Source organism: Moschus berezovskii, chromosome 7, assembly GCF_049115385.1.
Source record: "Moschus berezovskii isolate FMDL1 chromosome 7, NW_MosBer_1.0, whole genome shotgun sequence".
NCBI classification, from domain to species: domain Eukaryota; kingdom Metazoa; phylum Chordata; class Mammalia; order Artiodactyla; family Moschidae; genus Moschus; species Moschus berezovskii.
The window spans coordinates 83,328,100-83,355,661 of NC_142466.1; the positions used below are offsets into that span (position 1 = coordinate 83,328,100).

Here is a 27,562-nt window from a genome sequence, read left to right on the forward strand (position 1 = left end):
CTTTGGGACTAAGAGCTTTTACCCTTTTAGAAACGGAAACTGCAAGCTGGTGAGGTATTTAGTTTCAATTTAGCTTAATGGAAACCTGTTAGGGAGTTTTAAAATAAGGACCAAGACAACTGAAATGGTGAGCAAAATCTCCTGGGGCCCCAGGAAGGAGGATGCAGTGTCTGTGGGTTTCCACGCTTCAAAAAGCCGCTCTTTCCAGAAAAGAACACATTTCACCAAGGAACTCTTGGTGGACATGTGAGCTGCTGAAGACTTATAGTCATCCCTAGGGCAAGTGCTTCCTAGTAAGCAAAGGGACAGACAGATCCTGCATGGCAAGGGCAGAGCAGGGTGTATAAGTGGGAATAATAATACGACCAACAGTCCTTTATTGGGCACAGAATCTGGCCAGGCACTGCAATTTGCATTTTATGTACATTGACTCATTGAATCCTCCTAACTATGGGCTATGATTGCCTTCAGAGGGCATTGGTATGATGCCCATTTAAGAGATAAGGGTACTGAGAAGACAAGTAACTTGCCTAGCAGATGGCAGAGAAGGGACTCAAACCAGGTATGGTTGACTTCAAAGCCCATATTTGGGCCCCATGGATACATCTGATCACATATTTGTTTTTAAAATAATATCTTCATAATGGGGAGCAGTTTAAGAAGTTTTGATCTCCTGACTTACCTCTAAAATATATTCAGGGACAGCTGGATTGCTCACACTGCAGTATGTTGTGTATCAAAACAAGTCTGCGTGCATGCTAACTTGCTTCTGCTGCTGCTGCTGCTAAGTCACTTCAGTTGTAACCGACTCTGAGCGACCCCATAGATGGCAGCCCACCAGGCTCCCCCGTCCCTGGGATTCTCCAGACAAGAACACTGGAGTGGGTTGCCATTTCCTTCTCCAATGCATGAAAGTGAAAAGTGAAAGTGAAGTCACCCAGCCGTGTCCAACTCTTAGCAACCCCATGGACTGCAGCCCAACAGGCTCCTCCGTCCATGGGATTTTCCAGGCAAGAGTACTGGAGTGGGGCACCGTTGCCTTCTCAGTCATGTCCAATTCTTTGTGACCCTATGCTCCTCTGTCGATAGGATTCTCTAGGCAAGAATACTGGAGTGGGTTGCCATGCCCTCCTCCAGAGGATCTTCCTGACCCAGAGATAGAATGCCTCTTATGTCTCCTGCATTGGCAGGGGGGTTCTTTACCACTAATGCCACCCTAGAAGCCCCAAAACAAGTCTAAGTGCAGATAAATGCCCAGTGTGTGCTAAGTGGCTTCAGTCATGTCTGACTCTTTGCAACACCATGGACTGTAGCCTGCCAGGCTCCTCTGTCCATGGGATTCTCCAGGCAAGAATACTGGAGTGGGTTGCCATGCCCTCCTCCAGGAGATCTTCCCTACCCAGGAGAAGAACCCGTGTCTCTTACATCTCCTGCATTGGCAGGCAAGTTACCACTAGTGCCACCTGGGAAACTCCAAATGCCCAGTAGGTGGCAATAATAATCATCTGTTACATTGAATTTTCTTTTTCAAAGCACCCTTCCATGGCTGTGGCAGGAAGAGTTGGAGATGTGGTGGATGCCTTATTGGGGATTTGGGGATTCCACTCGTGGGTGACGGGGAGCCCTTAAAGGCTTTATAGTAGGAGAGTAATTAAGTTTACATTTTAAGAAGATTACTTATAGTGATTAAGTGTTTGGGTTCATGTTCTGGTCAGCTCTGGGTCAGTTGCTTCATCTTGCTATGCCTCAGGGTCCTCATCTGTAAAACAGGAATAATGATGTTACAATCCTTCCCCATAGGATGGTTATGAAGATTAAATGAGATCATGTACCTAAATTGCTTAGTAAATGATTGGCTCAGGGTCAGTGCTCAATAGCTGAAAATGGTGATAGATATAATTATGAGAGTGGAGAGAAAGTGGAGTTAGGGTAATCAAATGCAGTTTGGCAAGAGGGAGTAAGGACTTGAATTAAAAGGGGATATGAATGGAGAGGATAGTTATAAAAGATACTAAGTGATAGAATTGTTAGACTTAGAAATATGATGCTAGTAAAAGAATGAGGGAAAGACAGGTAACTGATGGCTCCCAGTTTCCAACCTGAGTGCTTGAATGGTCGTACACTTGAGTGAGATAGGAAATACTAGAGCAAATGCAAGTATGGAGTGGAAAAAAAAGATGATGGTTGGGGTGTAAAAATAACACAATGAAGTTGATTTGTTAAGATAATGAGTATGAGTACTCTGTCACAAATTTGAAAATCTAAGCTTTGTCATTTGAGCTTTAAGACAATGAAGATGAATCTGTGGGTGGGCATAAGAGCACGCAGGAGAATGTGTAGAAACAGAAGACTAGGGGGCCAAGCACCCACTCCTGGAGGGGTCAAGGACATTGAGAAAAAACTATTGGGGGTGGAGAAGTTTCTACACAGAGCAAGGGAGCCCTCAGCAATGTCAGGTCCTGTAAGAGAACTGAGAAGTAGCCTCTAGGCAATGGAGTCATTACCAGTTCCTGCCCTCAGGATGCTCACACTAAAATCTCTTAACAGTGAAAATAGAAAAGTGCTGTACTATGAAGGAATTCAGGCTGGGACATCTGTTATCCCATTGATCATCAGGGTTACTCTGATTGCCCTGGTGGCCTGGGGGGTGGGGGGGCACCACTCCTTCATGGGCTCCTCCCTTGACTTCACAGAATGACTGAAATTCCGCATCCAAGAGTAGAGGGTCTTCTTTGGTCAGTGTTTTAGAATGGGGGATCTCCCTTGCTGGAATCTCCTAGCTGCCTCTGATGTGCATCGCACTGTTATGTTTCTTTTCATAATTCTGTCACCTTTTGCATAACAAAACCTGGAGACAACAGAGTATCTATTTGAAGTTACATTTCATCCTTCATCTCTCCACAGCCAATGCTAATGGTGGTGATGTGAGGCAGGGCAGATCCTTGCTCAGAGTGAAGACAGAAAGATAGAGGGAGGTAGGCGAAAGGTCAGGATTAGATGATGGAACTAGCAGAGGCTAGCTGGGTAGGGTTTTGTTAAGCCAAGATAGTGGGAACCGAGATAGGGCTTCCCAGGTGGTGCTAGCGGTAAAGAACCCGCCTGTCAATGCCGGAGATGTAACAGACATAGGTTTGATCCCTGGGTCGGGAAGATCCCCTGAAGAAGGAAATGGCAACCTATTCCAGTATTCTTGCGTGGGAAATCCTGTGGACAAAGGAGCCTGGCAGGCTACTGTCCATGGGGTCGCAGAGTCAGTCATGACTTAGCATGCAAGCACAGAGTGGGAACAGGGAGGGAGAAGAAGATGTCATTCTTGGCAGGAGGAATGGTACAAGCAAAGGTGCAGAAGTGGGAAAGCAGAGGCCAAGCTCAGGAAATGTGGGTACCTTGCTCTCAGAGTGGCGGGAGAGCAGGCTGGACCAGAGATACAGGGTTGCATGATAAAGTTCCGAGGGCCAGACGAGGGACTTTGGGCTGTCTTCTTTTGCGGTTTGACAGCTTCTGGGAGGAACCCTCAAAAACCTTTCAGGAATTCAGGCTTGTCTGCCTCAGGCTTCTCCTTCTGGAAGACCAACAGCCCAAGGTGGCGGCCTGACATTCAATCTCCTTTGTCATGGTTGAGAAGTCAGGGCTGTAGCTGATTTCATTGGCCTGTTTTGCATTTATTATAGTGTGGCTTTTACAGTGTGTTAATTGAAATATTTCCAACTGCCAAAAACAATTACACTCAAATTGCCTTGTCAGTTCTTTTATTGCCAGATAAATGTTTTACAGACATATTTGCGGGGGGCAATGGTAACTGGATCTCGTTTCCTATTTAGGGCTGGCAGCCTGGGGTGGGGTTGGCCCTCCAGTGCTCTGTTGTGGGCCAGAAAACTGTTGGACATTGTGGCGCTTCCATCTCATTACCTTAGGGATCAGAGGCTCTTCAAAGGAAAGCCGCTTTCTGGCTCATGTGGCTTAGCCTCAGAGGAGGGTTCCCATCCCTGGAAACCTAGGCGGCCTGGCAGAAATCTGAATCCTGCTGCTGCCCTCCTAGCAACAATCCCTGCCTAAGCCAGGACATGCCCTTCTCACCCTCTAGAATCCCCTCCCCATCCACCATCAAAGCCTGTCCACAGCCCCTGCCATGGAAGAGTTGCGAGAGTCCTTCCAGTCTAACCCCCTCACTTTGTGTTTGGGAAACTAGGACCCAGACACTCCTCTAAGATGACTCAGGTGGTCAGCGAGAGCTGGGAGCCGAGGTCTCTGCCCAGTTTGCCAGTCTGTCACCAACATGTGCCCTTTGGTTTCTCAACTGCCTTGCTCCCTCCTTCAAGGCCTAGACTTGCTTCTTCTAAGCTTAACACTCCCCCGACACACACGTCTCCAGTCTCCACATCTCCTTCTTGCTCCATCAGCTGAAACAACTATTTGTTCAGTGTCTATACTGCAGGGTTTTGTTTTATTTCTTTGGTGGAACATTTTATAGTTTCTGTTATTGTTCTGCTCTTGCCATTTCACATGCTGTTTTCCTCTTCTGGACAGCCTTTCTGAAAAAAAAAGACTTTTCTCCACTTGGATAACCCATACTTGTCTTTTAATATTGAGCTGAGAAATAGCCACCTCAGTGAGGCTTTCTTGTGCACCCACGCTGGGTGGGTGTCTCCATGCATGAGCACCCTGGGCACGTGTCTCTACTGCTGGCATAGAGCAGACTTTCAAGAGAACGTGCTGAGTGAATGAGTGAGTAAATAATGAGCACTGATCACATGCTCTGTCCTCCGTGGACCCTGAGCAAACAGGGATAGGGACCTCATCTTTCTTCATCTTTGTCTCACAGCCTAGGTTAGTCCTTGACACATGAGTAGGTGCTCAACACATGTTTATCTAGTTGAATCCAGCATGCTACTCTCGGGACTTCCTTGGTGGTCCAGTGGTTAAGAATCCGCCTGCCAGTGAAGAGGACATGAATTCGATTCCTGGTCTGGGAAGAGCCCATGTGCCACACGGCAACTAAACCTGTGTGCCCCGATTACTGAGCCTGTGTGCCACAACTACTGAAGACTGTGTGCACCAAATCACAAGCTCTACAACTAGAAAAAGCCCACGTGCAGCAACGAAGACCCAGAACAGCCAAAAATAAATAGGTAGATAATTTTTTAAAAAAGCATGCTATTCTTGGGAACATGAAATTTTAGCTTGCTAGAACTGGAAGGCCATCATATCCAATCTTATGCATCTTACGGTAGATGAGAAAACAGACTTCAAGAGGAGAAACATTTTCCCGGGGTCATGATTACTAAGGGGTTTGACGGCATTCATTCATATATTCAGTAAGTGTTTTGAACACCTGCTATATTGAGACAGCAGTGTACAAAGCAGAGTACCTAAACCTTCATCATAAACAACTGTTTATAAATATAATCTGCCCTCAGAATCCCCTTAATGCCTGGCACAGAGATGAGCACTTAGTATATGATTTTTTAAAATGTTTGTCGAGTTAATTGCAGATAAGAAATGCCAGGCAGTAAGTTACCCGGTTGCTCTTTGGGGATCAGTCTCACTGATGCTGGAATCAGGTTGCCTCAGATATAGGGCCTCCTTGGCTGGGCACCTGTTGCCAATGAGAAGACTGTGAGATTTGAGGAAGCTCAATGTCGCTTGTCTTTGAGGTCCTTGGGCAGAAGCCCCCGTGTAGTTCTCTTTCTGATATTCCTATGGACAGTCACTTATGACTTATCTTCTGTTTCTGTTCTTTTTTCAGAGCATCAGCATGGGCAGAGGAGCCAGGAAGAGAGTAAGTGCTGAGACCACACAGTTTCTCAGCAAAAAGCTAATAACATTTCTTCTGTTGAAATATTAGTTATACCTTTTTAAAGAAAAGCAAAAAGAACATTAAAATCACCCTTAAACCTGTCACTCCAGGAAACCTCTTAGTTAACATGTAATGCTATATCTTCCCAGATATTTCTATGCACATATAAAAATTACATGTATTTATTTTTAAATGGAGTCAAACTGTATGTTCTTTTACAATCTGCTTTTTACATACTATTTAGAGTACTTTCCATTGTCAATAAATATACTTTCATAGAATGATTTTAAATTAATACATAATATTTTACCTTATGTTCATTAAGGCCATTCCATACTTTTGTTCAACCATGCCCCATTGTTGGACATTTAAATATTTCTTCTTTTTCACTATTATGGTCAGCACTCCAACAAACATTCATGCATTTATTTATTTATTTAAATTAGATAAAATTTTATTACTCAGTAATGAGGGACCAGTTTACAATAATGTGACAATGGTAGCAAAAATAGTAGGACATTCATGCATTTAAATCTTTAAGCCTATCCTTATTTTTTTCTTAAAATAAATTGCTATACATAGAAATTTGGGTCAAAGAGTACAAATAATGTGTTGGCCAAAAAGCTAGTTCAAGTTTTTCCTTAACATCTTATGGAAAAGCCCAAGCAAACATTTTGGCCAACTCAATACTTTTTAGGCTTTTGACAAGTATTTCCAAATTGCTCTTTAGAAAGGTTGTACTAATTTACCAGTGCCCATTTTCCCACAACCTCGCCAACATTAGATATTGGTTTTGTCTGTTTGGTTTTCTTTGGTTTTAGTTTTAAACAGTTTTTTTGTTTCATTTTGTTTTGCTTGCTTGCTTGTTTTTTGTGTTCAAAATGTACTGGTTAGGATGGTTTCCCATCCATCTGGATTTAGGGTGCTTTTAGTGCTGTCTCTGTCTGAAGGAGCATCCTTTTGCAAGCTTTGCAGTTCCTCCTGTAGGCTGGCTGAGGAGAGTAGAGCAACACACAAAACTATTCTTTGTGCGTGTTGGCTAAAGGCAGTGGTGATTTTACAGATTCCTGGGCATTTCACATCCATGAAGTAGGAATTGGACTCTGCACCAGGCGCTTCTTCTTGTGTCTCCTCTTCTGGACAGGGATGAAGGAGATCCTCTGTGTGTTCTCATGGGGAAGCGGTCACTGCCCTTCACCAGTTTAATAATGAAAAAATTGCATTGTTTTATTTTGCATGTCTCTGATTGCTAGTGAGGGTGAATATTTTTTAATATGTCATGGGCCACTGTGGTAAGATATTTAACTGTCTATCAGGGAAGGGGAAAACTTCTAGTTATTGATTTTTTTTTGCTTCAAGGCTTAGATAGGACTATGAGGCTTCAAGTTACAAAATACTGGGAGAATTACTGTAACAATAACCTTAAGCTGGCAAACTGGAAGGTAAAATGTGAATGAGAGTCGAAGTAGCTTAAAGAATGGCTGGAGGCCTTTTTACTGCTGGTCCTGGCTATTAGCTTCCAGGCTGCATGGGAAGCAGGAAGAAGGAGCTGGTTCTGGTCTCACTTCTGGGGCCAAAGACCCAACACAGTATTCCAGCTAAACCCAGACCCCCAGGACTGAGGTGGCCATGATCTTCCAGGCAATGAGAACTCTGGTCTGAGCAGTTCCTTTGGACCTTCACATGAGTGCTCTGTTGTATGCTTTGTGTTCTATGTCTTGGGGCAGAACTTGGCTTCTGGGAGGATGGTGAATGAAAGGGCTTCCTACAGTACTGCTTGCTTGTCTAAACAGCTAAGGCTCTTGTTTCTCATGTGAGGTTTTTGTCCAGGATGAAGACTCAGGGACTGAAGTAGGGGAAGGGACAGATGAATGGGCACAGTCCAAAACCACAGTTAAACCCCCTGACCAACTGGACTTGACTGATGCGGTAAGTGAGCAGCATCTTACTCCCACCCCTTCCACCGCCTCCAGCCTTGGAGATGGCCTCTGCTCAGAACCTAGGTTGCCAGATGTCTGCTTACATCCCAGGGTATCATCAGAGTGGGTGGGGGCCTCTACATTTGACCCTCTTGGTGTTTCTCTCCCTCAGGAGCTGAAGGAGGAGTTCACCCGCATTCTGACGGCCAACAACCCACACGCACCCCAGAACATCGTCAGGTACAGCTTCAAAGTAAGTCATCCTCTCTGGAGTAGAGGCCTCTGGGTGCTCCTTGGCTTGGTGACTTGCTATGTTGCAAAAGCCCCTCAGCTCTTTTTTAAAAAATTTATTTTTGGCTGTGCTGGGTCTTTGTTGCTGCGTGCAGGCTTTCTCTAGTTACAGCGAGGGAGCACTCTTTAGTTGTGGTGTGAGGGCTTCTCATTGCAGTGGCTTCTCTTGTTGCAGAGCACAGGATCTAGGGCAAAGGCTTCAGTAATCATGGCATATGGGCCCAGTAGTTGTGGCTTACTGGCTTAGTTGCTCCACAGCATGTGGGATCTTCCTGGACAAGGGATCAAACCCATGTCCCCTGCACAGGCAGTCACATTCTTAACCACTGGACCACCAGGGAAGTCCTGCCTCTCAGTTCTTGTAGAAATCACCTTTAAAGTGAGTTCGCTGGCTAAAACCCTGAGATTTTACATGGCGTTTTCTAGAGATTTTTGAAATTTCTTTACGAATTTTCCTTCAGTCTCACTAATTACATTGTCTTAAGTGCCCTGCAGAGCCCCTCTTTTCAAGAATCCTGAAGTGAATAATTTGGTAGGAAAAGTACTTTTCCAGTGTGTGTAATGTGTTAGTCACTAGCATCAGTCATTGGGTCTCCAGAAGCCAGTGTGCCAGTGTCAGGTCCTATATTAGAGCTTTTACATAGGATATCTCATTAATCCTCAGGTTTTTTTGCTATAGGAATAATTTTTACCTTCATTTTATGGAAACCAAGGGTAAATAGATAGAACAAATTACAAGAGTCACATAGCCAGGATTCAAAGCAAAATTTGAACTAGTTTGATTGACTCTAAAGCAACATTGGAGAAGGAAACGGTAACCCACTCCAGTATTCTTGCCTGGAGAATCCCATGGACGGAGAAGCCTGGTAGGCTACAGTCCACGGGGTCGCAAAGAGTCGGTCACGACTGAGCGACGGAACGGAACGGAAAGCAACATTACACTGCTTCTTTAAAAAAATGGAATGTATACATATACATGTACAGATAAAGAGTTTTGAATATATAAAAGAAATCTAGAAACCCATGGTACTAGTTTCAAAAGATTTTTTTTTTTGGTTGTTGTTTTTTGCTTCAAAAGATTTGAAAGAGCAATGAATATACAATGGAAATTAAACCTCCTCCTGTCCTCTTCCTTGGGGACAGCACACTATGAGCAGTTTCTTTCTCTTTTTTAAAAACAGTTTTATTGAGATACAGTTTTTACATACTATAGAATAACCCATTTGTACCCATTTATTGTACAAAGAATAACCATTGTACAATACAATGGCTTTTTGTATATTTACAGATTATACAACTATCACCACAAGCAATTCTAGAACGTTTTTATTTTCCCCCAAAGAAACCCCATACCTCTTAGTTGTCACTCCCTAGTTTTCCATTTCTTCCAGCCTTCAGTTCAGTTCAGTTCAGTCTCTCACTTGTGTCTGACTCTTTGCGACCCCATGAATCACAGCACACCAGGTCTCCCTGTCCATCACCAACTCCCGGAGTACATTCAAACTTATGCCCATCGAGTCGGTGATGCCATCCAGCCATCTCATTCTCTGTCATCCCCATCTCCTCCCACCCCCAATTCTTCCCAGCATCAGAGTCTTTCCTAGTGAGTCAACTCGTTGCATGAGGTGGCCAAAGTATTGGAGTTTCAGCTTTAGCATTAGTCCTGCAAATGAACACCCAGGACTGATCTCCTTTAGAATGGACTGGTTGGATTTCCTTGCAGTCCAAGGGACTCTCAAGAGTCTTCTCCAGCACCACAGTTCAAAAGCATCAATTCTTTGGCGATCAGCTTTCTTCACAGTCCAACTCTCACATCCATACATGACCACTGGAAAAACCATAGCCTTGACTAGACGGACCTTTGTTGGCAAAGTAATGTCTCTGCTTTTTAATATACTATCTAGGTTGGTCATAACTTTCCTTCCTTAGGCAACCACTAATCCCTTTTTCAGCTTTGGAGATTTGCCTCTTCTGGACATTTCACACAAGAGAAATCAAATAATATGTCATCTTTTGTGACTGACTTCTTTCATTTAGCATACTGTTTTCAAGGTTCATCCATGCTGTAATATGTCCCGGTGTTTTATTTCTTTTTATTGCCAAATAATATTCAATCGTCTGACTATATCATATTTCATTTACTCAATTGAATGTCCATCAATGACGGACATTTGGATTGTTTCTTCTTCTTGGCTATTATGAACAATGCTGCTATGAACGTTCATGTACCAGGTTTGTGAATTTTTTTGTGAACACACTGCTTTTTATTCAAGATTGAGTAGGCACCCCCCCCCCCCCCGCAAAGAGGTTGGGACAAATTCAGGTGTATTTTTTGAGAGGTCCCACTCATGAGTTGTGCTCATGGTGTCCCTCAGGCAGCCCGTTGAGGGGCAGGGGGTGGGTGGCAGAGAGAAGCTGCCTCACGTCCCTGAGCTTATGCTGGAGTGCAGTGCACTCTATGAGCTCCTGTTCTTTTGACCACTGAAAGAGGATCTCTTTGGGACTCAGTGAGAGGCATGCTACAGGCCGAGGATTGGTGTCAATATACCTCTCTTGCCCTCTTGGAAGCCCAGTTATTAGAAAAGATTCCCATGAGTCAGCTGCCAGCTGGGTAGCCATGGGCTCCCAAGCAGGCTCACCTCCTCCAACCTTCTAACAGCCTCCCAGGCCTGCCTGGCATTCTTCCCACAGAGCTGGCCTCCAAGTCCTTCCCTGAGATCTAAGAGCTTTAGGTCTCCAAAGCTATTACTTTCCATTGAAGTGCTGGCCTGGGGAGGTTGGGTATTCAGATCTAAGTATGTCTCTCCTCCTTGTACAGAAGCAATGGAATCTGAATTCCATCCCTAAATTGAAGAGGAAGGTCCTAGTCACTACTGGGGACAGGATGAAGGTGACATCTCAAATGACAACTATATGGATAATTTATTCCCATGGACATCTCCATTGTCAAAATAATAGCTAGTATTTTTACCGAGCACTTATTATGTGTCAGACACTCTGTTTTGAGTGCCTGATAGATTGCTTTCATTATTTTCCGTACTTAACTATCCTGCAAACTACTCATTCTCATTTTGCAGATGAAGAAATTAAGAGTGGCTAAGCCTAAGATCCTGCAGGTAATAGGGAGCAGAATCAAGATTTGGATCCAATTCTGCCCACATCCATAGACCATGCTCTTAAGCACTGCACCGTCCCATCTCCCCATCCATCTGTGTTACTGAGAGAGGAAGAGCTTTATGGTGACTTTTAAAGGCAGAGTGTCCCATTCCGTGTGCAGAAATAGTGATTCTTTTTGTTCTCCAGGGACAGGTGGGCCTGGGACCAACCCATGGGTTGGTTTCCTCTGTGGTGAGTTTATCCCAGTGTGCCATACAAAGGTAATAATTTTCTGTATGACTTGAAAAAGGTTCAGGACTTCCCTCGTGGTCCAGTGGTTAAGAATCTGCCTGCCAATGCAGGAGACACAAATTCAGTTCCGGGAGAATCGCATGTACCTCAGAGCAACTAAGCCCATGTGACATAAGTACTGAGCCCATGTTCTAGAGCCCACGAGCCACAACTACTGAAGGCCATGACCCTACAGCCCATGCTCCACAGTAAGAGAAGACATCCATGCACCACATGAGAAACCCATGAACCACAACTGGAGAAAGCCACCATGCAGGAACGAAGACCCAGCACAGCCAAAAATAAATAAAATAAAAAAAGGAATGAACCCCTGATCTCAAACTTTAGAGCTAGGATTCTGATCACTAAGGAGGTAGCCTATAAGCTTTATAAAAGCAGGGGTCATATCTGCTTTTGCTAAGCTTTATATCTCTAGAACCTAGAAAATACTTGGCACATTTTGTCTATTCAAAAATTATTTGTTGAGGAAGGAATGAACAAGGTTGCCTGTGCTTTAATAGTAACCATGTTTCTCATTTGCCATGTGACTTGACAAGTGCCAAGCCCCAGTCTTTTCTAGATTTTTGTGATCCTCCTAAGGGATGGGGGACTTGGTGTCTCTGAGGATCTATCCAGCCCTGGCATCCGCTAAATAGAGTGGAGAAAAGGCCAGGTCAGGTGTGTTTGATGACTATGTGTGACCTCTCTGAGTTCTGGTAAGGCAGGCAAGATAGAATCTCTTGACATGGATGAAGGAGTCAGTCAATTCAGAGCTACTCAGAGTTGGAAGAATGTATTTTAAAATATGTCTCTGACAGAACATGTAAAATAATGAAATTAGACCATTCTCAAACACCATATACAAAAATAAACTTAAAATGGATTGAAGACCTAAATGTAAGACTGGAAACTATAAAACTCCTAGAGGAAAGCATAGGCAGAATAATCTTTGACATAAACTGTAACAACATGTTTTCGATCTGTTTCTTAAAGCAAAGGAAATAAAAGCAAAAAGAAACAAATGGAACCTAATTAAACAGTTACCTAATTAAATGGTTACCTTTGCACAGCGAAGATAACCGTTGATAAAACAAAAAGACAACCTACTGAATGGGAGAAAATATTTCCAAATGATATGACTGATAAGGAGTTAACTTCCAAATATGCAAACAGCTCATATAACTCAACAACAAACAACCTGATGGGCAGAAGACCTGATTAGACATTTTTCCAAAGAGGACATGCAGATGGCCAGCATGCACATGAAAGGATACGCACCATCACTCATCATCAGGGCAATGCAAATCTAAACCACAGTGAGATATCACCTCACACCTGTCAGAAAGGCTATCATCAAAAGACCACAAATAACAAATGTTGGTGAGGATGCATACACTGCTGGTGGGAATGTAAATTGATGCAGACACTGTGGAAAACAACATAGAGGCTTCTGAAAAAAACTAAAAATAGAACTACTGTGCAACCCAGCAGTTCCACTCTGGGTGTATATCTGAGAAAAACAAAAACAATACTTCAAAAGATACATGCGCCCCAATGTTCATAAGAGCACTATTTATAATTACCAAGATATGAAAGTAATCTATGTGTCCATCAACAGATGAATTGATAAAGATGGGGTGAATATATGCAATGGAAAACTACTCATAAAAATAAAATTTTGCCATTAGCAGCAACATGGATGGACTTCGAGGGTATGGATGTGAGAGTTGGACTGTGAAGAGAGCTGACCGCCGAAGAATTGATGCTTTTGAACTGTGCTGCTGGAGAAGACTCTTGAGAGTCCCTTGGACTGCAAGGAGATCCAACCAGTCCATTGTAAAGGAGATCAGTCCTGGGTGTTCATTGGCAGGACTGATGCTAAAGCTGAAACTCCAATACTTTGGCCACCTCATGCGACGAGTTGACTCACTGGAAAAGACACTGATGCTCGGAGGGATGGGGGCAGGAGCAGAAGGGGACGACAGAGAATGAGATGGCTGGATGGCATCACCGACTCGATGGACATGAGTCTGAGTGAACTCCGGGAGTTGGTGATGGACAGGGAGACCTGGCGTGCTATGATTCATGGGGTCGCAAAGAGTCGGACACGACTGAGTGACTGAACTGAACTGATGCTAAGTGAAATAAGTCAGAGAAAGACAAATACTGTATGATATCATTTATATGTGGAATCTAAAAAACACAATGAACTAATGAATTAACAAAAAGAAGCAAACTCACAGATATAGAGAATAAACCTAGTAGTTTCTAGTGGGGAGAGGGAAGGCGAGGGGATAGTATAGGAGCAGGGGTGTAAGAAGTACAAACTATTAGGTACTAAATATAAAATAAGCTACAAGGATATACTGTACAACATAGGAATATAGCCAATATTTTATAATAACTATTATTGGACAACAACAAAAATTGGAATATAACCTTTAAAATTGTGAATCATTATATTGCACACCTGTAACTTATATAATATTGTATTGGGTTGGCCAAAAGTTTGTTGGGATTTTTCTGTGAGGTGTTATGAAAACTCCAAAGAAACTTTTTGGCCAACCCAATACAACAGCTATACTTCAATAAAATTTAAAAAGAAAAGCAAAAAAAGTCTTAACGAGAACTTAGAAACAACCACAACTTCATTTGTTTTCTCTTCTTGAAACTGGAATGCAGTGAAAACTTCAGGTTAACTGAGGATTTAGTAAGTTATAATTCTGTTAACAGATGGACCATCTTAGGCCTTTAGAGTGAAGGCAGAGTGTATTTTGATGCCAGCCCTTTGGGGATCCCTGGTCTGATGCAGCCCCTTTCTTCCCAGGAAGGCACATACAAGCTCATTGGCTTTGTGGACCAACTGGCAGTTCACTTCACCCAGGTCGGGAACCTGATCCCCAGAGACTCGGATGAAGGGCGGCGGCAGCACTACCGTGATGAGTTAGCAGCCGGTAAGCCCCTGGGTCAACCTGATGCTGCAGCCCAGAGCCCGGTCCCCTTTCTCTGGTCACTGTAGGGAGGAGGTGGCTAAGCCAGGACACTTCAGAGCCTCTCCTTTCATGAAATCTAACAGCTGGCTCTCCTGGAGAGGTCTGGGAAAACCCTGGGGCAGGCGAGGTCTGAAAGACAGAAACCAAGAAGGCCTTGCTCTGCCAGGGGATAGGGGAGTGTGTGGGGCTTTGGACTCAACAACAATATCCCGCCAAGGTTCTCAGGAGTCCACCAAGGTGGTGATTTCAGAAACAGAAATCCTGGAAGAAGAAGAAGAGCCCAAGGAAGCTGAAGCTGGGAGTCAAACAGATGTGCCTATAGTTGAGGTTCAGTATAATATTGCTGTCCATCCCACCCCTTCCCTGGAGGAGGAAATGGCAACCTACTCCAGTATTCTTGCCTGGAAAATCCCATGGACAGAGGAGCCTGGCAGGCTTCGGTCCATGGGGTCACAAAGAGTCAGACATGACTGAGCATGCACGTGCCCACCCCTTCTGGCTCCAGCTTTGGCTGGAGGCTTCAAGGACACTCGGGGGTGGGGACTGAAGGTGAGAAGTCAAGAGCCCACAGATGCCAAAACCTCTGGCATCATCCTTCCCTCACACTCCCATCCTATCCCAGGACACGACTTCTCCCCACTCCCCATCCCACACCACCTTCTTCTCACAGCTCAGTCCTGGTCCTGTGGACCTTTTCTTTCTCCCCCAGGCATCTGAGAAAGTGGCTGAAGAAGAATTGATGACTCCTAAGCAGCCCAAGGAGCGAAAGCTCACCAACAAGTTCAACTTCAGTGAGAGGGCCTCACAGACCTTCAATAACCCTCTCCGGGTAAAGCAACCCCCCCCACCAAGCCCCTTTGCCTCGAAACTCCACACTGTCCATAGTGGGGAAGAAGCAGACCTGACCCCAACCCCTGCAGCCCTCAACCTGGCAGGTGACATGGCAGATGGAACCGTTTCACTCTCCAAGGAGAGCTGGGAGCATGTGTGCGTGTCCCTGTGAGTCATCCAGGCAGGAGTTCAGAGGGAATAACAAGGAGGCTGGATTCCTCTATCAAGAGACTGAAACATGAATTGGGCCTCAAAGCTGAGGTCAGACTTTGGGGAAGGTAGAGGAGATCAGAGTGTGCCAGGGAGACAAGACTAGAAGCCAGTTTGACTGATGGTCTCTTTGATAGACTGGCTGGTATTTCCCTGGCTCATAAATGTGGAGGAACCTGAGTACGGGCTGAAAGCACCTGTCAGGGTTTCAGGTGAGAGACTCACATATGTAAGGCAGTGTTCTACACAAGTCAATCTGGGAGGAGGGCAGATATTTACAAAGGAAATAAAAGCAAAAAGAAACAAATGGGACCTTAGGTAGATTGAAAAGTTTTTGCACAGCAAAGAAAACCATTGATGAAATGAAAAGACAACCTACTGGATGGGAGAAAATATTTGCAGGGTGGGTTTTTGGCAGCTCCTAACCACCTTCTGTAGTTCCTGTGCTGACACTGAGTAATCTGGGTGAGACACGATTGGGGGTGGGTGGGTGCACTTGCCTGGTGAAGCCTGAGACCCCAGTATATGGGAGAAATCTTCTTGAGGTGAGGAAGGTTGGACCAATGGCTTACCAGAGGTTGACCAGAGCATCCAGAGGCTGGCCAAGGCCTGACTTCTTGTAGATCTGTCCATCCCCCATTTGCAATTCTTCTTGATTGAAACTGTCACAATCAGGCTTCAGTGGCCTTACTTTCTAGTTTAGGCGTCTTCTGAAGGAGGCTTGCATGAAAAATCTAGACTTTCACTGCATCAGTCTGTCCTTTGCCCAGGCTACTCTTTACTTCCCCAGTGCTGTGTCCCACCCCTCCCTCAACTCCAAGCAAAATGCCTTCTCATGTGGTTATACCACTGGGGAAAGAGGAGTTAAGGGCTTTCTGTGGGTCACCTATTGTCATTGTTCTCTAGGACCGAGAATGTCAGATGGAGCCTCCTCCTAGGACAAACTTTTCAGCCACAGCCAACCAGGTGAGACCCTGGGCCAGTCTAAAAGCCATCACTCCCCACCCCACCCCCATCCCGTATCCTTGTTTTGCTCCCTTAATAACAAGGGAGACTGGTGTGGTCATAGATTCCTCTGGAAGTCTGCCCTCCCCATCCACCCACGTCCCGGCTCCTTGTCCAGTCTCTGAACTCCAGGCACATGAGACAGTAGGTCTCTACTCAGAGGGTTCAGAAACAGCCCAGGATAAGACTGTCCAAGGGGGACACAGGTATGGTTTCTTTGAAGTTCCTCCAAGACTGGGGAGAATGTACATTCCCCAGGGCTCTCTGCAGCCCATGGCACCTCACAGCTGACTCTGCAGTGTTAGCACTCTGACCCTGCCCTTCCAGCAGCCTTCAGTGTTCCTGCAGACCCTCCTTCCCCCTCAAGTCCTATGGGATCACCACACTGATTTGGGCAGGATATGGTGCTAGGTAACCTGAGCTCAGTCCCCAACTCTGCTGCTCACACTGTAAGATCCTAGGCAAACCATGTCACTCTTCATGCCTCAGTTTCTTTCTTTATCAAATGAGGATGGCAAGCAGCTTCACAGGGTTGCTGGAGGGCTCTGAGTGAGATAACAGAAGTACAGTGCAGTGCAGGACCGGCCCCTGGGGGAATTATTAAAGGGAGGATGTGCCTCTCTGGCCTGCAGGTGGCAGTGACTACTCAGCTCTGGGGAGCACACAGAGCTACCTGGGGCATTTGCCCAGCCCCTGATCCACGCGGCTTCCTCTGCTGCTATCCTTGGACTTCTCTTGCTGTCAGATCCAGTTAGCAGGAATTCCCTTACTTTTTGTTTATCTCTTTATGCTGAGAAGGTATGATCAGGGCTGTAGACAGCCGTCCTGAGCCAAAATGTTTATCCCATCTCTATATTAGGGGGTCATTTTTAAAATTTCCTAGTTCAAAGTCTCATAAATCACTAAGAAAAAGGTGGTCTAGCTGATCGCTGCCCATTTGTTCTGCCTGGCGGAGGTGGTAGGCTGGAAAGATACTGATCTCCAGCTGATAACCAAGCCCTTAGTTGCAGGGTGGAAAGCCCAGCTTTCCGAGGTGCCCTGAGAGTCCCTGCATTCCTGTCCCGGAGCTGACCATTAGCAGTGAGTGTCACTGAGTGCTTAATTGCAGTGGGCCAAGTAGAGGATGAAGGCATGTAACTGGGTTTAGGATCCACTCTTCAAGCCCCAAAGGCTGGAGAGGAGCTGGCCAGGTGAAGATCTTGCCCTGAGATGATCCTGCTCATCTTGCCTTTGCCCAGTGGGAGATCTACGATGCCTATATGGAAGAGCTTGAGAAGCAGGAAAAGACTAAAGAGAAGGAGAAGACAAAGACCCCAGTGGCTAAAAAGATGGGGAAGATGGCCATGAGGAAGATGACATCTATGGAGTCCCAGGTTTGGTGAGGGCTCCCATGGCTCTGTCGCAGAGAATGATTGAGTGGGCTCTTGGTTCCTGGGTAGAAAGAAGCCTGGCTGTCTGGTAGGACTTCACAGACACTTAAGGGCAGGGGGCATGCTAGTGATACTTATGAACAGTTCTTTCCTTGTAGGAAAGTGTGAGGAGAGCTATAACTGCCTCTGGCATTCCACAATTCCTCCCCCCCCCCCACAATTTCTTGTAGGTCTGGAGGTTAGCAGGAATTCAGAATTGTTGGGCTAGGGGACAGCAGGAGACATGGATGTTATTAAAAGCCTGATATACACCTTGGGAGAGCTGGGGAGGCTTCCCAGGGCAGAGTGGCATGTGAGGATAAGGCTCCACCTCCTTGGGCAAAAGCTCATGAGGTTTGGGAAGATTTGCTTTTTGGGTTTCAGTCCTTGGGTTTACTTGCCCTCAGTTCTTCAGGTCCAGGAGGCAAGTCAGAGCTAACTACAGGTACCATAGGGTCCAGGCCAATGAGTGGCCACTCTGGGTTGGATTTGCAATGAAGAGCTATGCAGGAGTCATAGTAGAGGTCATGGTGGGGAGCTCACTGTGGGTGTAGCCAGCATAGGTTGGGGTTCATCATGGAAGTTACAGTGAAAAGTCACTGCAGGGACAGTCACCACAGGGCGATGCTGAGGGGCCATGTGTGTCCCTTCAATAGAGAGAGAGAGCTGGGTCAGGAGCCAGGGTCCCAGTATGCAGATCAGGATGTGTCTGACCTGCAGTGGGGCAGAAAAGACAAGGTCCACAGAAAGCTAAGGTCACGTTCAGCACCTTGGAGAGCTCTCAACAGCTCTCAGGGAAGTGGTTCTGCTCCACCCTGGAATCGAAACCAGATCACACTCTTCCTTTCTCTGAAGTATGCCCACTTCCACTCAATTCCATGCCCAGGATAAAGTCACATTTTAGGGGAGGTTTGAGGGTTCCAGGCCCTGACTTAATAGGAGCTGTCCAGTTGAGTTTCATGTAATCAGAGCAAGCACTTGGTGATCATGACTGCTGGTATTGGAACCCTGAGGTGAAAGATAAATCCTGGCCCTACATTTGCCTTGTCCAGACCCTTAACTTCCCCTGCACTGTTCCCTAGACATTAGGGGCTTCAGGGGGGCGATTGGCCTGGGTCAAGATTCTCTTGAAGATCCATCAAGGTTTGGCTATGGGCTCTGTACTGGGAGCATGGTTAAAGAAATCTTAACTGCAGTCACCAGGACCCATGACGTATAAGAAAGATCCCTTTGACTAAGGCTGAAAATTGTCCTTAGGTGTGATGTAGGCAGATTCCAGCCCTCTGGACCAAGAAATACAGTGGAGCAGGATAATGGGAGTATAACATAGCCAGTTAATACTTTAGTATTCTAGGTTGTCACAGAGCACCAGTTTGAGTTCCCTGAGTCATACAGCAAATTCCCCGTGGCTATCTATTTTATATATGGTAGTGTATGTGCGTCCATGAGTGGGAGGAAGGTTCAAGGAGGGGATGTATATATACCTATGGCTGATTCATGTTGATATGTGGCAGAAACCAACACATTATTATAAAGCAATTATCCTTCAAATAAAAATAAATACATTAAAAGTAATACTTTAGTATTCTGTTCAGCCTTCCCCCAAGGGAACTGATCTCTAACCATGGATCCCAAGTACTAGGACAGGCTGTCTGTAGACCAGAGTGGAGATAAGAGTTGCCTTCCCCTTTGCTGAGGCTCAGCATGTGAACAAAGTGGTACCCCTTTCTCAGAGACCTGGATCAGATTAGGTTGGTATAAAGCTCAAAAGTATGGGAGAGGAGAAAGCAGAGTAACTTCATGATACCCTGAGGAAGGTCTGCAGTGTTAGATCTCAGGTTTCTGTCTCATTAATGAGTTGGGTGAATGTACAGAAATGAATGCAAGCTTTTCTGATCTGAACAATTAGGACAGGAATGGCGGAAAGGGCTCAGAGGCTACAAGTTCAGTCAGAACCAATAAAGAGCCATGTCTGCTCCAGTAGCATAGTTTCCCGAAACACACTATCTCCTCAGAGCACATCTGGAGCCCTGAGTCTCCCAGGAGCAGGGTGGTCATCTGGGGAGGGATGGCTCTCTGTGTGGGGCTCAGAGCATGGGCCCTGGCGTTCATAGGTTTGAGTTTACATTCTGACTTTGTCACCAAGCTGAAAATTTTAAAAACTTGTTCTCTCATCTGTGATGGTGGTTTAGTTGCTAAGTCATGTCAGACTGTTTGCAACTCCATGGATTGTAGCCCACCAGGCTTATCTGTCCTTGGGATTTTTCAGGCAAGAATACTGGAGTGGGTTGTGATTTCCTTCTCCAGGGCGTCTTCTTGACCCAGGGGTCAAACCTGTGTCTCTTGCATTGGCAGGTGGATTCTTTACCAACTGAGCCACCAGGGAAGCCCAAGGAAACAGCCTAATGATACCTGATTTGCAAGCTTGTCTTGAGAACCCAAGATGATGTATGCACAGCCCCCAAGATAATCCTGGCTTGATCCTGGTTGATAGGTGTTGACTGTTAAGAGGCCACCAAGGCTGATGGAGCTGGGCGGGGTCACCTGAGGGAGTACTGACTTGAGGAATGAGGCACTGTCCTCTCACATCAGAGGAGCTGTCCCCCAGCACACACACCTTTCTGTGGCTGGAGCACAGAGTTAGGACCATGGGGATAAGACTCAGGGAAGTAGGTTTCAGTTAACAGGCTGTCTGACCACACAAAATACCAGCTGGCATGGGGAAAAACACTTGCCAGGAAGCTGCAGAGGGGGACAGATTCTTGCTTTGGGTCAGGGGATAGGGGGAGTACCTGGTTCCAGGCGAACTCTGAAGCTTATGGTTATAAGACTCCAGTGAATGTCCTTGGTGAGTTTGAAAACTGATGAAAGAGTCTCAAAGGGCAGCCCCCATGAGTGACTTTGTCAGTCCCCACTACACCAGGCTGCATGTTCCCTCTGACACCACCATCACTGTTACCACTGGGCACTGGGTGAATAACACCACAGTGATTATTACATGTCCTACATGTATTAGGGTCCTACAATGACCCTATGACGCGGAAGGCATCATCCATCCCTGCTGTAGCAGGATTACTCTAAATCACTGAGAACTTCACATACCTAAGGTTGCCACTGGGCTCCTAATCTGTAGGAGGGGGTGGGAATGCAGACATGTGTGGCCCCAGAACCCATTCTCTTAACCTCTGCGCAACGCTGGCAGTCCTGGGAAAGCTCGTCCCAGAGAGCCGTGGCCCTCTGGGGCCCCCTTGGAGGGCTGTCCACTCCACTGCTTCACTCCTGCCACCTGCCCTAGACATGTTGGACCTGTCTTGCCAGCCCCAAACTCTTTGTTCCTCTCTCAACCTGCTGTAGTGGTGTTCCATTGAGGATTTATGGAATTTCACATGATAATGAACTTGTTTTTTGTTCAAATTGAGTCATTTTTCCCTGATATGAAACTTCCTGCTTTGTCTTTGGCCATGGGCAGGGCCTTGAGTTAGGAGTCAGTTCTGTCTCATACTCCCTACAGTAAAGGCATGTCTCTTTCCCCTCCCTGTACCTTCCCCTCAACTTTTTTTTAAATTTGTTTTTAATTGAAGGATAATTGCTTTACAATATTGGTTTGATTTCTGCCATACATCAACATGAATTAGCCATAGATGTATATATGCCCTGTCCCTCTTGAACCTCCCTCCCACTTCCCACCCTTTCCTACCCCTCTAGATTGTTACAGAGCCCCAGTTTGAATTCCCTGAGTCACACAGCAAATTTCCATTGGCTATCTATTTTACATACCCCTCAACTTTTTACTGAATACGTTGGACCACGAGATTTCTGGGACCTTTAACAGGAGTCCTTGTTGTTGCTCAGGCTGCTGAAACCTCTGTCCCCACCAGAGAAGCCTCCTCCCAGCCCTGTCTGCTCTCCCCTCCAGTACCCCTTCTGGGCTCTCCTCAGGGCCCTGTCTTGTGCTTAGAGATGAGCCATCTCCAGAATAAACTCAGGATGAAAGAGCAGGAGGCAAGCTCTACCTAGGGGCCAACTATGGCAGTGCAGACTCCTCATGCCACTTGTGAGCTGGGCATTCCCAGAAGAGGGTGGTAAGGAGAACCTTTACAGAGCTCTCTGGGGTGGGCGGGTCAGAGAGGCTTTGCTGAACCAATTGCAGGTCGGGGCTGTAGCTCAGAGGGAGACCTTCCAGAATGCTGGCTTATGAGGACCGGTGGCCCCTGTATCTCCACAGAGTGATGACATCGCCAAAGTGACCCAAGCAGCTAAAATCGTGGAGCGGATGGTCAACCAAAACACATATGATGATGTTGCTCAGGGTAAGATTTAAAGTGCCAGCAACTGCTATTATTACTTTATTAAAAATCGCTCATACAAAGTGAGTATTTGAGTGTCGCATGCTGGGTCCTACAGGGGCAAGAGGAGAAAAATAACCCCTCCCTCCTCTGGACGTCACTAGGGAAATAAGACTTACATAGTTCAAACAGGAACCATGGCATAAGAAAAAATGGGTGTAGTGATGTGATCTGACAGTGGTGCAGCAAAGACACTTGCACATTAGTTATTTAATGTCATCTTCCCCACAATCGTGGGAGGCAGTGGAGCAGAGATTTTATCCCTTCTTCACACACGAGGAAGCCAAGGCCAAGGGCACCCAACACTGGGTCTTAAGCCTCCTAGTTCCGTGTTCTGTTCTCTGCTCTGTCCAGCTTAGGGACAGTCTAAGTGCTAACAGTCTAAGGGCTTAGTGCTAGACTGCAGACAGAGACTGCTCTGGTCTCCTCGAGAATGGAGGAGGAGGAAGTGAGGAGCGGCCACGGTCATGGAAGGCTTCAGGGAGGGCTGAGCTGGATGCCAAGGGATAAGTGGCGTCTGAGTGGGAGATTAGCGGAGGGCAGATGTTCGGGCAGGGGACAGCACGAGCAGTGACTCACTCAGTAGTGAAAATGAATGGAAAGGACTCTGGAGATGAGGGACAGCAGGCCCATTGTCCCTGACAGGGGCTCTCTTGGAAAGTGGGCAGAGTTCAGGCTGGAGAGATGGTTGGAGCCAGTTAAGAAAGGGCCTTGAATATCGCACAGGGGATCTGAGCTTTCTCTGCAGAGTTCAAAGCTTCCTCTAGGCAGGAACACAGCCTGAGGACAGCAGGGCTGGAGGAGGCGGGAAGGGTATGACGAGGCGGAAGACGAGGCAGAGGTGAGGATGAGGTTCAGGTGTGGGTCGAGCGTGCCTCCCTACACCTTACTCAGAATGCATCTTCAGCAATGGAGAAAAAGGAGCAGTTATGATAGTGAAAAACAAGCACCAGCCATCCCTGGGAACGGCCTCTGGACCAGGTGTTGTGCAGTGCCTTTTACATGTATTATTTTTTCTCATCCTGACAGCCACCCTGTCAGGTGAATACCACTATGACCTCCATTTTATGGATGAGACATTCAGGCTGAAAGGTTGCCACTTGTTCCAAACCACAGCTGGCCTGAGATGTGAGGGACACAGTCGGGACTCAAAGACAGGTCCCCTGGATCCAGAGCCTAAGCGCTTCAGCACGAGACCACAGAGTCACTGATCTGGAAGAGACATTTCAAATAAACACTCAATAGGTCTATGCGAGTGATTAATTAGTGATGTGGTGAAGCAAGAGATTGATTCAGAAATGCTTAAATCCTGGGGGCCTGGGAAATTCTGGCGTCTTTGACAGAGCCAGGGAAACGGAATCCTTCCCATGGCGTGAACAGCACATTCCCAAGTGGCTTGTATTTCCCTGAGAGGTTGTGCATTTATTTGGAGCGGCTGCCTCCCCGGAGTTGGCAGTTCCCCACTGCTGGCTGATCTCCTCTGCTGACAGCCCAGGGCTCTTCTCCGTGACTTGATGCTCATTGCTCACCCATGGGACAGAGAAACCAGGGCTGCCAAGACCAGCCGCCTAAACAAGCCCCCTTGTTATCATTCAGCCTGGAAAACGACCTTGAGTGCTTTTCAGAGCTGTCAAAAGTACACGGCAGCTGTGAATGAATTTGTCACTCACACAGCTTGGCTTCCTGAAACCCAGCCTCTGCAAGCAGCCCACTGAAGGGCTGCAAACATGATTAATATCCATGGAGAAATTGGCCTTGGTGAACCTTTTTCATTTATAAGAACACAGGCACATAAAAATGCATTGAACTTTGATGTTTTTTTTTTAATTGCATACACTTTTCCCTTTGGGAAAGTGTATTTGTGAAGGAGAAGTGAAAACAGAAGTGTTACCAATTAATCTCCTCTCTGAAATGAAGTCTTTTTAAAGACAGTCCGAGCTCAGGGATTTCTGATGTGATCAAGGCTCACGCCTCTGACCACTCTAATCTTTTTTTGTTCTGAGCCATTTTTGAGGATTTGGTGTAAGTCCCCAAACATCAAAGTGTGGGACATTGGGAGAGAGGCTGGGGCTGTGCCTGGGCCTGTCCTTGACCATGGTGGATGAGACAGTCATTTTCTACTGGGGCACCCTTGGTTGGAAAGAAGACTGAGAACTATTTCCCTTTTGTTGATATATTTTGTTGCCTTCTTTGAACAATCACCGGGTGTCCGCTCTGTGGCTGGCCCTGTGCTAGGCACTGCGGGTCCAGAGATGATAACACTGTGTTTCCTGTTCCCCTAAAGCTGTGGGCTGGGGTAGACAGGCAAAAGGACACAGAGAGGCAACACTGTGTGACCCATGTTTCAGCAGACCAGAGGCAGGGGTGGGGCGGAGGAGGAGGTGAACTCTGTCTGCTCAGCAGCAAAGTGAAGGCCTCACAGAGGAGAAGGAACTTGATCTGGATCTAGAGTGAGTGGGAGTTTCCAGGAGGAGCAGAGCATTTTAGACACTTTGATGTAGAGAGTATGCGAACAGCTGGATGGAGGGGACATGGTAGTGGCTTGTAGCCTTGGTTCAGTCAGGAAGCCCCTGTGCCAGGGGAGCCACCAAGGGTTTTTCAGGGCAGTGGGGGAGCTGGTTTACTCTGTGCCAGGTATTTTTCTAAGTACTTTACAGTATTAGCAATGAATCCTCACAGCAGTCCTTTGAGGTAGGTATTCTTATTATTCCCACTCGGAAACACTTCAAAGAAGTTAATTGTTTTAGCCAAAGAAGTACAGACAGAAAACAGTAGTCCGGGGCTGACTCAGTCTGTGTGTGTTTAAGATTTTAAGTACTATGAGGATGCTGCTGACGAGTATCGGGACCAGGAGGGTACCCTGCTGCCTCTTTGGAAGTTCCAAAATGACAAAGCGAAGCGCCTGGCCGTCACCGCCCTCTGCTGGTGAGTAGAGGCATTGCAGAAAACCTGGAGTGCCTGAGCACCTGCTGGGTTCCAAGCCACAAGCAAGCAACTCCTACCCAAGCTCAATCACCTTGAAGGTGACACGTAGCATTATGGGGAAAAGTGAGACTGGGATTCTTATGGAACCTCCCTAGGTCTCTAAGGTCAACAGTGTCTGTCTGCAGTGCAGTTAAGGCACCAGTGTACATGGGAGGGCTTGTGTCCATGGGCAAACAATGTCCATTTCCTAGACCGATGGGTTCTTATTTCTTTTGCAGGAATCCAAAGTACAACGATCTGTTTGCAGTGGGACATGGCTCCTGTAAGTAATCCGGCTATTTGTTCATCTGCTTACTCAACCAACAAACACTAAGTACCTACTCAGTGCAGAACTCTTTGCCAGGTGTGAAAGATACAGAGATGACTAAGATCTAGTCACACTGCTCACAGTCTAGGGGAGAAGCCCCACTGTCACACTGGCAACTAGTGCTGCATGAAGGAATATGCCAAAATGAGCCTCGAAGGAGTTATTACAGTGAAGGAAGAAGGGCAGAGGACTTCCGTCTGAGGCAGCAGCCAAGGTCAGGAGGCAGGAGAGATTTGGGAGGAATTGAGGCTGTAGATGGGGGTGGGGTAGCCCCAAAGGGCTTGGTAAGCCATCCCAAGAAGCTTGGCCCTTCTCTCAAAGGGAAACCACTGAAGGAATTTGAGAAAGGCAGGGACACACCCACTACAGGGAGGAATTGCAGGCAGGGGACTGGAGGCTAGAGACAGTTGGGAGACTAGGGAAGACGTCCCAAAGAGAGAGGGCAGGCTCTGAAGCACCAGCGTGGAGTGAAGCTGGAGAAGTGGGCTTGAGAAGCATGAGAAGGTGGACTGGACCAGACCTGGGAGGGCCTAGATGGTGGGGTCTGCATGAAGAGAGTTTCCAGAGCAGGCCCTGGAGCAGATGGAGGACAAGGGTTTGATGTTCATCACTGGCCCCTGCCCTCTTGGAGACCACTGCCTTATGGGATGTTCTCTCCCCACCAGCTTCCCTCACCCCACAGTGGGAGGCAGCACTGTGGGAACTGTGTGGCTTTCCTTCATGTTTTCTGGGCCCTGCAGAAGCCCCTGCCTCCCCTCTGGCCGGGACATTTCCCCTTCCTAACAGGAGAGGGCCCCAGACTTCGTGCAAGCCGCAGCTCCCCAGGCTGACAGCGTGCTTTCTGGCTGAGAGAATGAGCTTCTGCAAACAGAAAAAACCTTCCCATTCTCCAAGCTGCTGCTGGCTGGCAGGCGTACAAGCTCCCGGTCTCTGCCCCTCAGACCGCCTGTCCGCCCAGCCCATTCTTTGCCCGGGGTTGGGGAGGGAGGCATGGGCCAAGAGGAGTGGGTGTTTGTCATTCCTCTCAGGGAGGAAACCCTTGGAGCTGCTCCCAGTCTCATGGTCTGGGCCGCCTCTGAGGGTGCCCTAAATGCCCGCTTTGTGTCCCCACTCCTGAGGGTGGGCTGCTGCCAAGCAGGAGGCACCCGCCCCCTCTGGCAGGGATCTAGCACATTCCTCCCTTGCTGCGGCTACTGGGCCTGGATGTGGGCCGGTGCTGAGTGGGCCTCCTAGGAGTGGGTGTGGACCCCTCTCTGGGGCTGCTCTCAGCCCAGGCTGTTTGCCCAGGACCGAGGTGGGGAGAGTGGGGAGGCTCCCCAGCAGGTGGGAGGAGACACTGCTTCAGCTCTCCCGTCTCCTCCTCTCACCGAGGGCCAGAGTGGAATGTCAGCTGGCTGGGGTCATATAGCGGTTGTCCTTGGGGGCAGTGTTAGCCAGAGGCAGTGGCGCAGAGTGACACCCCCACCAGGAATTGATGGCCCCAATTCCAATGGGCCCAGGGGCCTCTTTGGGGCAGGCGTGCGTCCTGGAAGGGTCTCTTTGTCCTTTGTTGGCCACACCCATGTGTCTGGGTAGCACCACTATCAGCTGCAGACCTTCTGGCTGGAGGGTCACGTCCCAGTGATGTGACCTGGAGCTGAAAGCTACTCTGAGCCTTGGTTTTTCCCCTGGTGACCTGGAGAGGCTGACGCCTGGTACCCTCCATCATGTTATGAGACACAGGTGGAAGAAAAGCAACAAATGTGCCCCTTGAACTGTAGGAACCATCTGCACAGAAAGGACGAATGTTGCTGATTTGTCTGTCTTTCTGCTTCCTAGCTTTCCAGCAGGGCTGCAGAGAGAGGGGCCTGTTTGGGACAGGGAGGAGTCAGACGAGGCCCTACCTCTTCTCTTAGACAGCGGGGCCCAGCAGAGGCGGTGGTTACTCTCACTGGCTTGGGAGCTGTTGACCAGCTTTCCACTGGGCATCTATTCCTCAGAGCCTTAGCCAGGCTGGACTGGGATTCAAAGGGCTCCTGCATTCACTCCTGAGGTTGCCCCAGGGAGCCCCATGCTGCAAATACCCAGATGTCTCCCTGGAAG

General features: G+C 47.1%; 1 protein-coding gene and 1 pseudogene across 1 annotated transcript in view; one reads left to right on the top strand and one right to left on the bottom strand.

Annotated features, from left to right (window-relative positions):
- DNAI1 (dynein axonemal intermediate chain 1) overlaps window positions 1-27,562 on the top strand; it is a 70,710-nt gene that overhangs the window by 19,195 nt on the left and 23,953 nt on the right. The window contains exons 2-12 of the mRNA XM_055427916.2: window positions 5,747-5,779; window positions 7,628-7,726; window positions 7,889-7,969; window positions 14,222-14,348; window positions 14,605-14,714; window positions 15,097-15,216; window positions 16,335-16,394; window positions 17,672-17,806; window positions 22,068-22,152; window positions 24,996-25,113; window positions 25,392-25,435. Of these exons, the coding sequence (XP_055283891.1) occupies window positions 5,747-5,779; window positions 7,628-7,726; window positions 7,889-7,969; window positions 14,222-14,348; window positions 14,605-14,714; window positions 15,097-15,216; window positions 16,335-16,394; window positions 17,672-17,806; window positions 22,068-22,152; window positions 24,996-25,113; window positions 25,392-25,435 (1,012 nt within the window). The remainder of the gene's footprint in view (window positions 1-5,746; window positions 5,780-7,627; window positions 7,727-7,888; window positions 7,970-14,221; window positions 14,349-14,604; window positions 14,715-15,096; window positions 15,217-16,334; window positions 16,395-17,671; window positions 17,807-22,067; window positions 22,153-24,995; window positions 25,114-25,391; window positions 25,436-27,562) is intronic.
- LOC148777388 (small ribosomal subunit protein eS27-like pseudogene) lies at window positions 6,726-6,883 on the bottom strand (annotated as a pseudogene).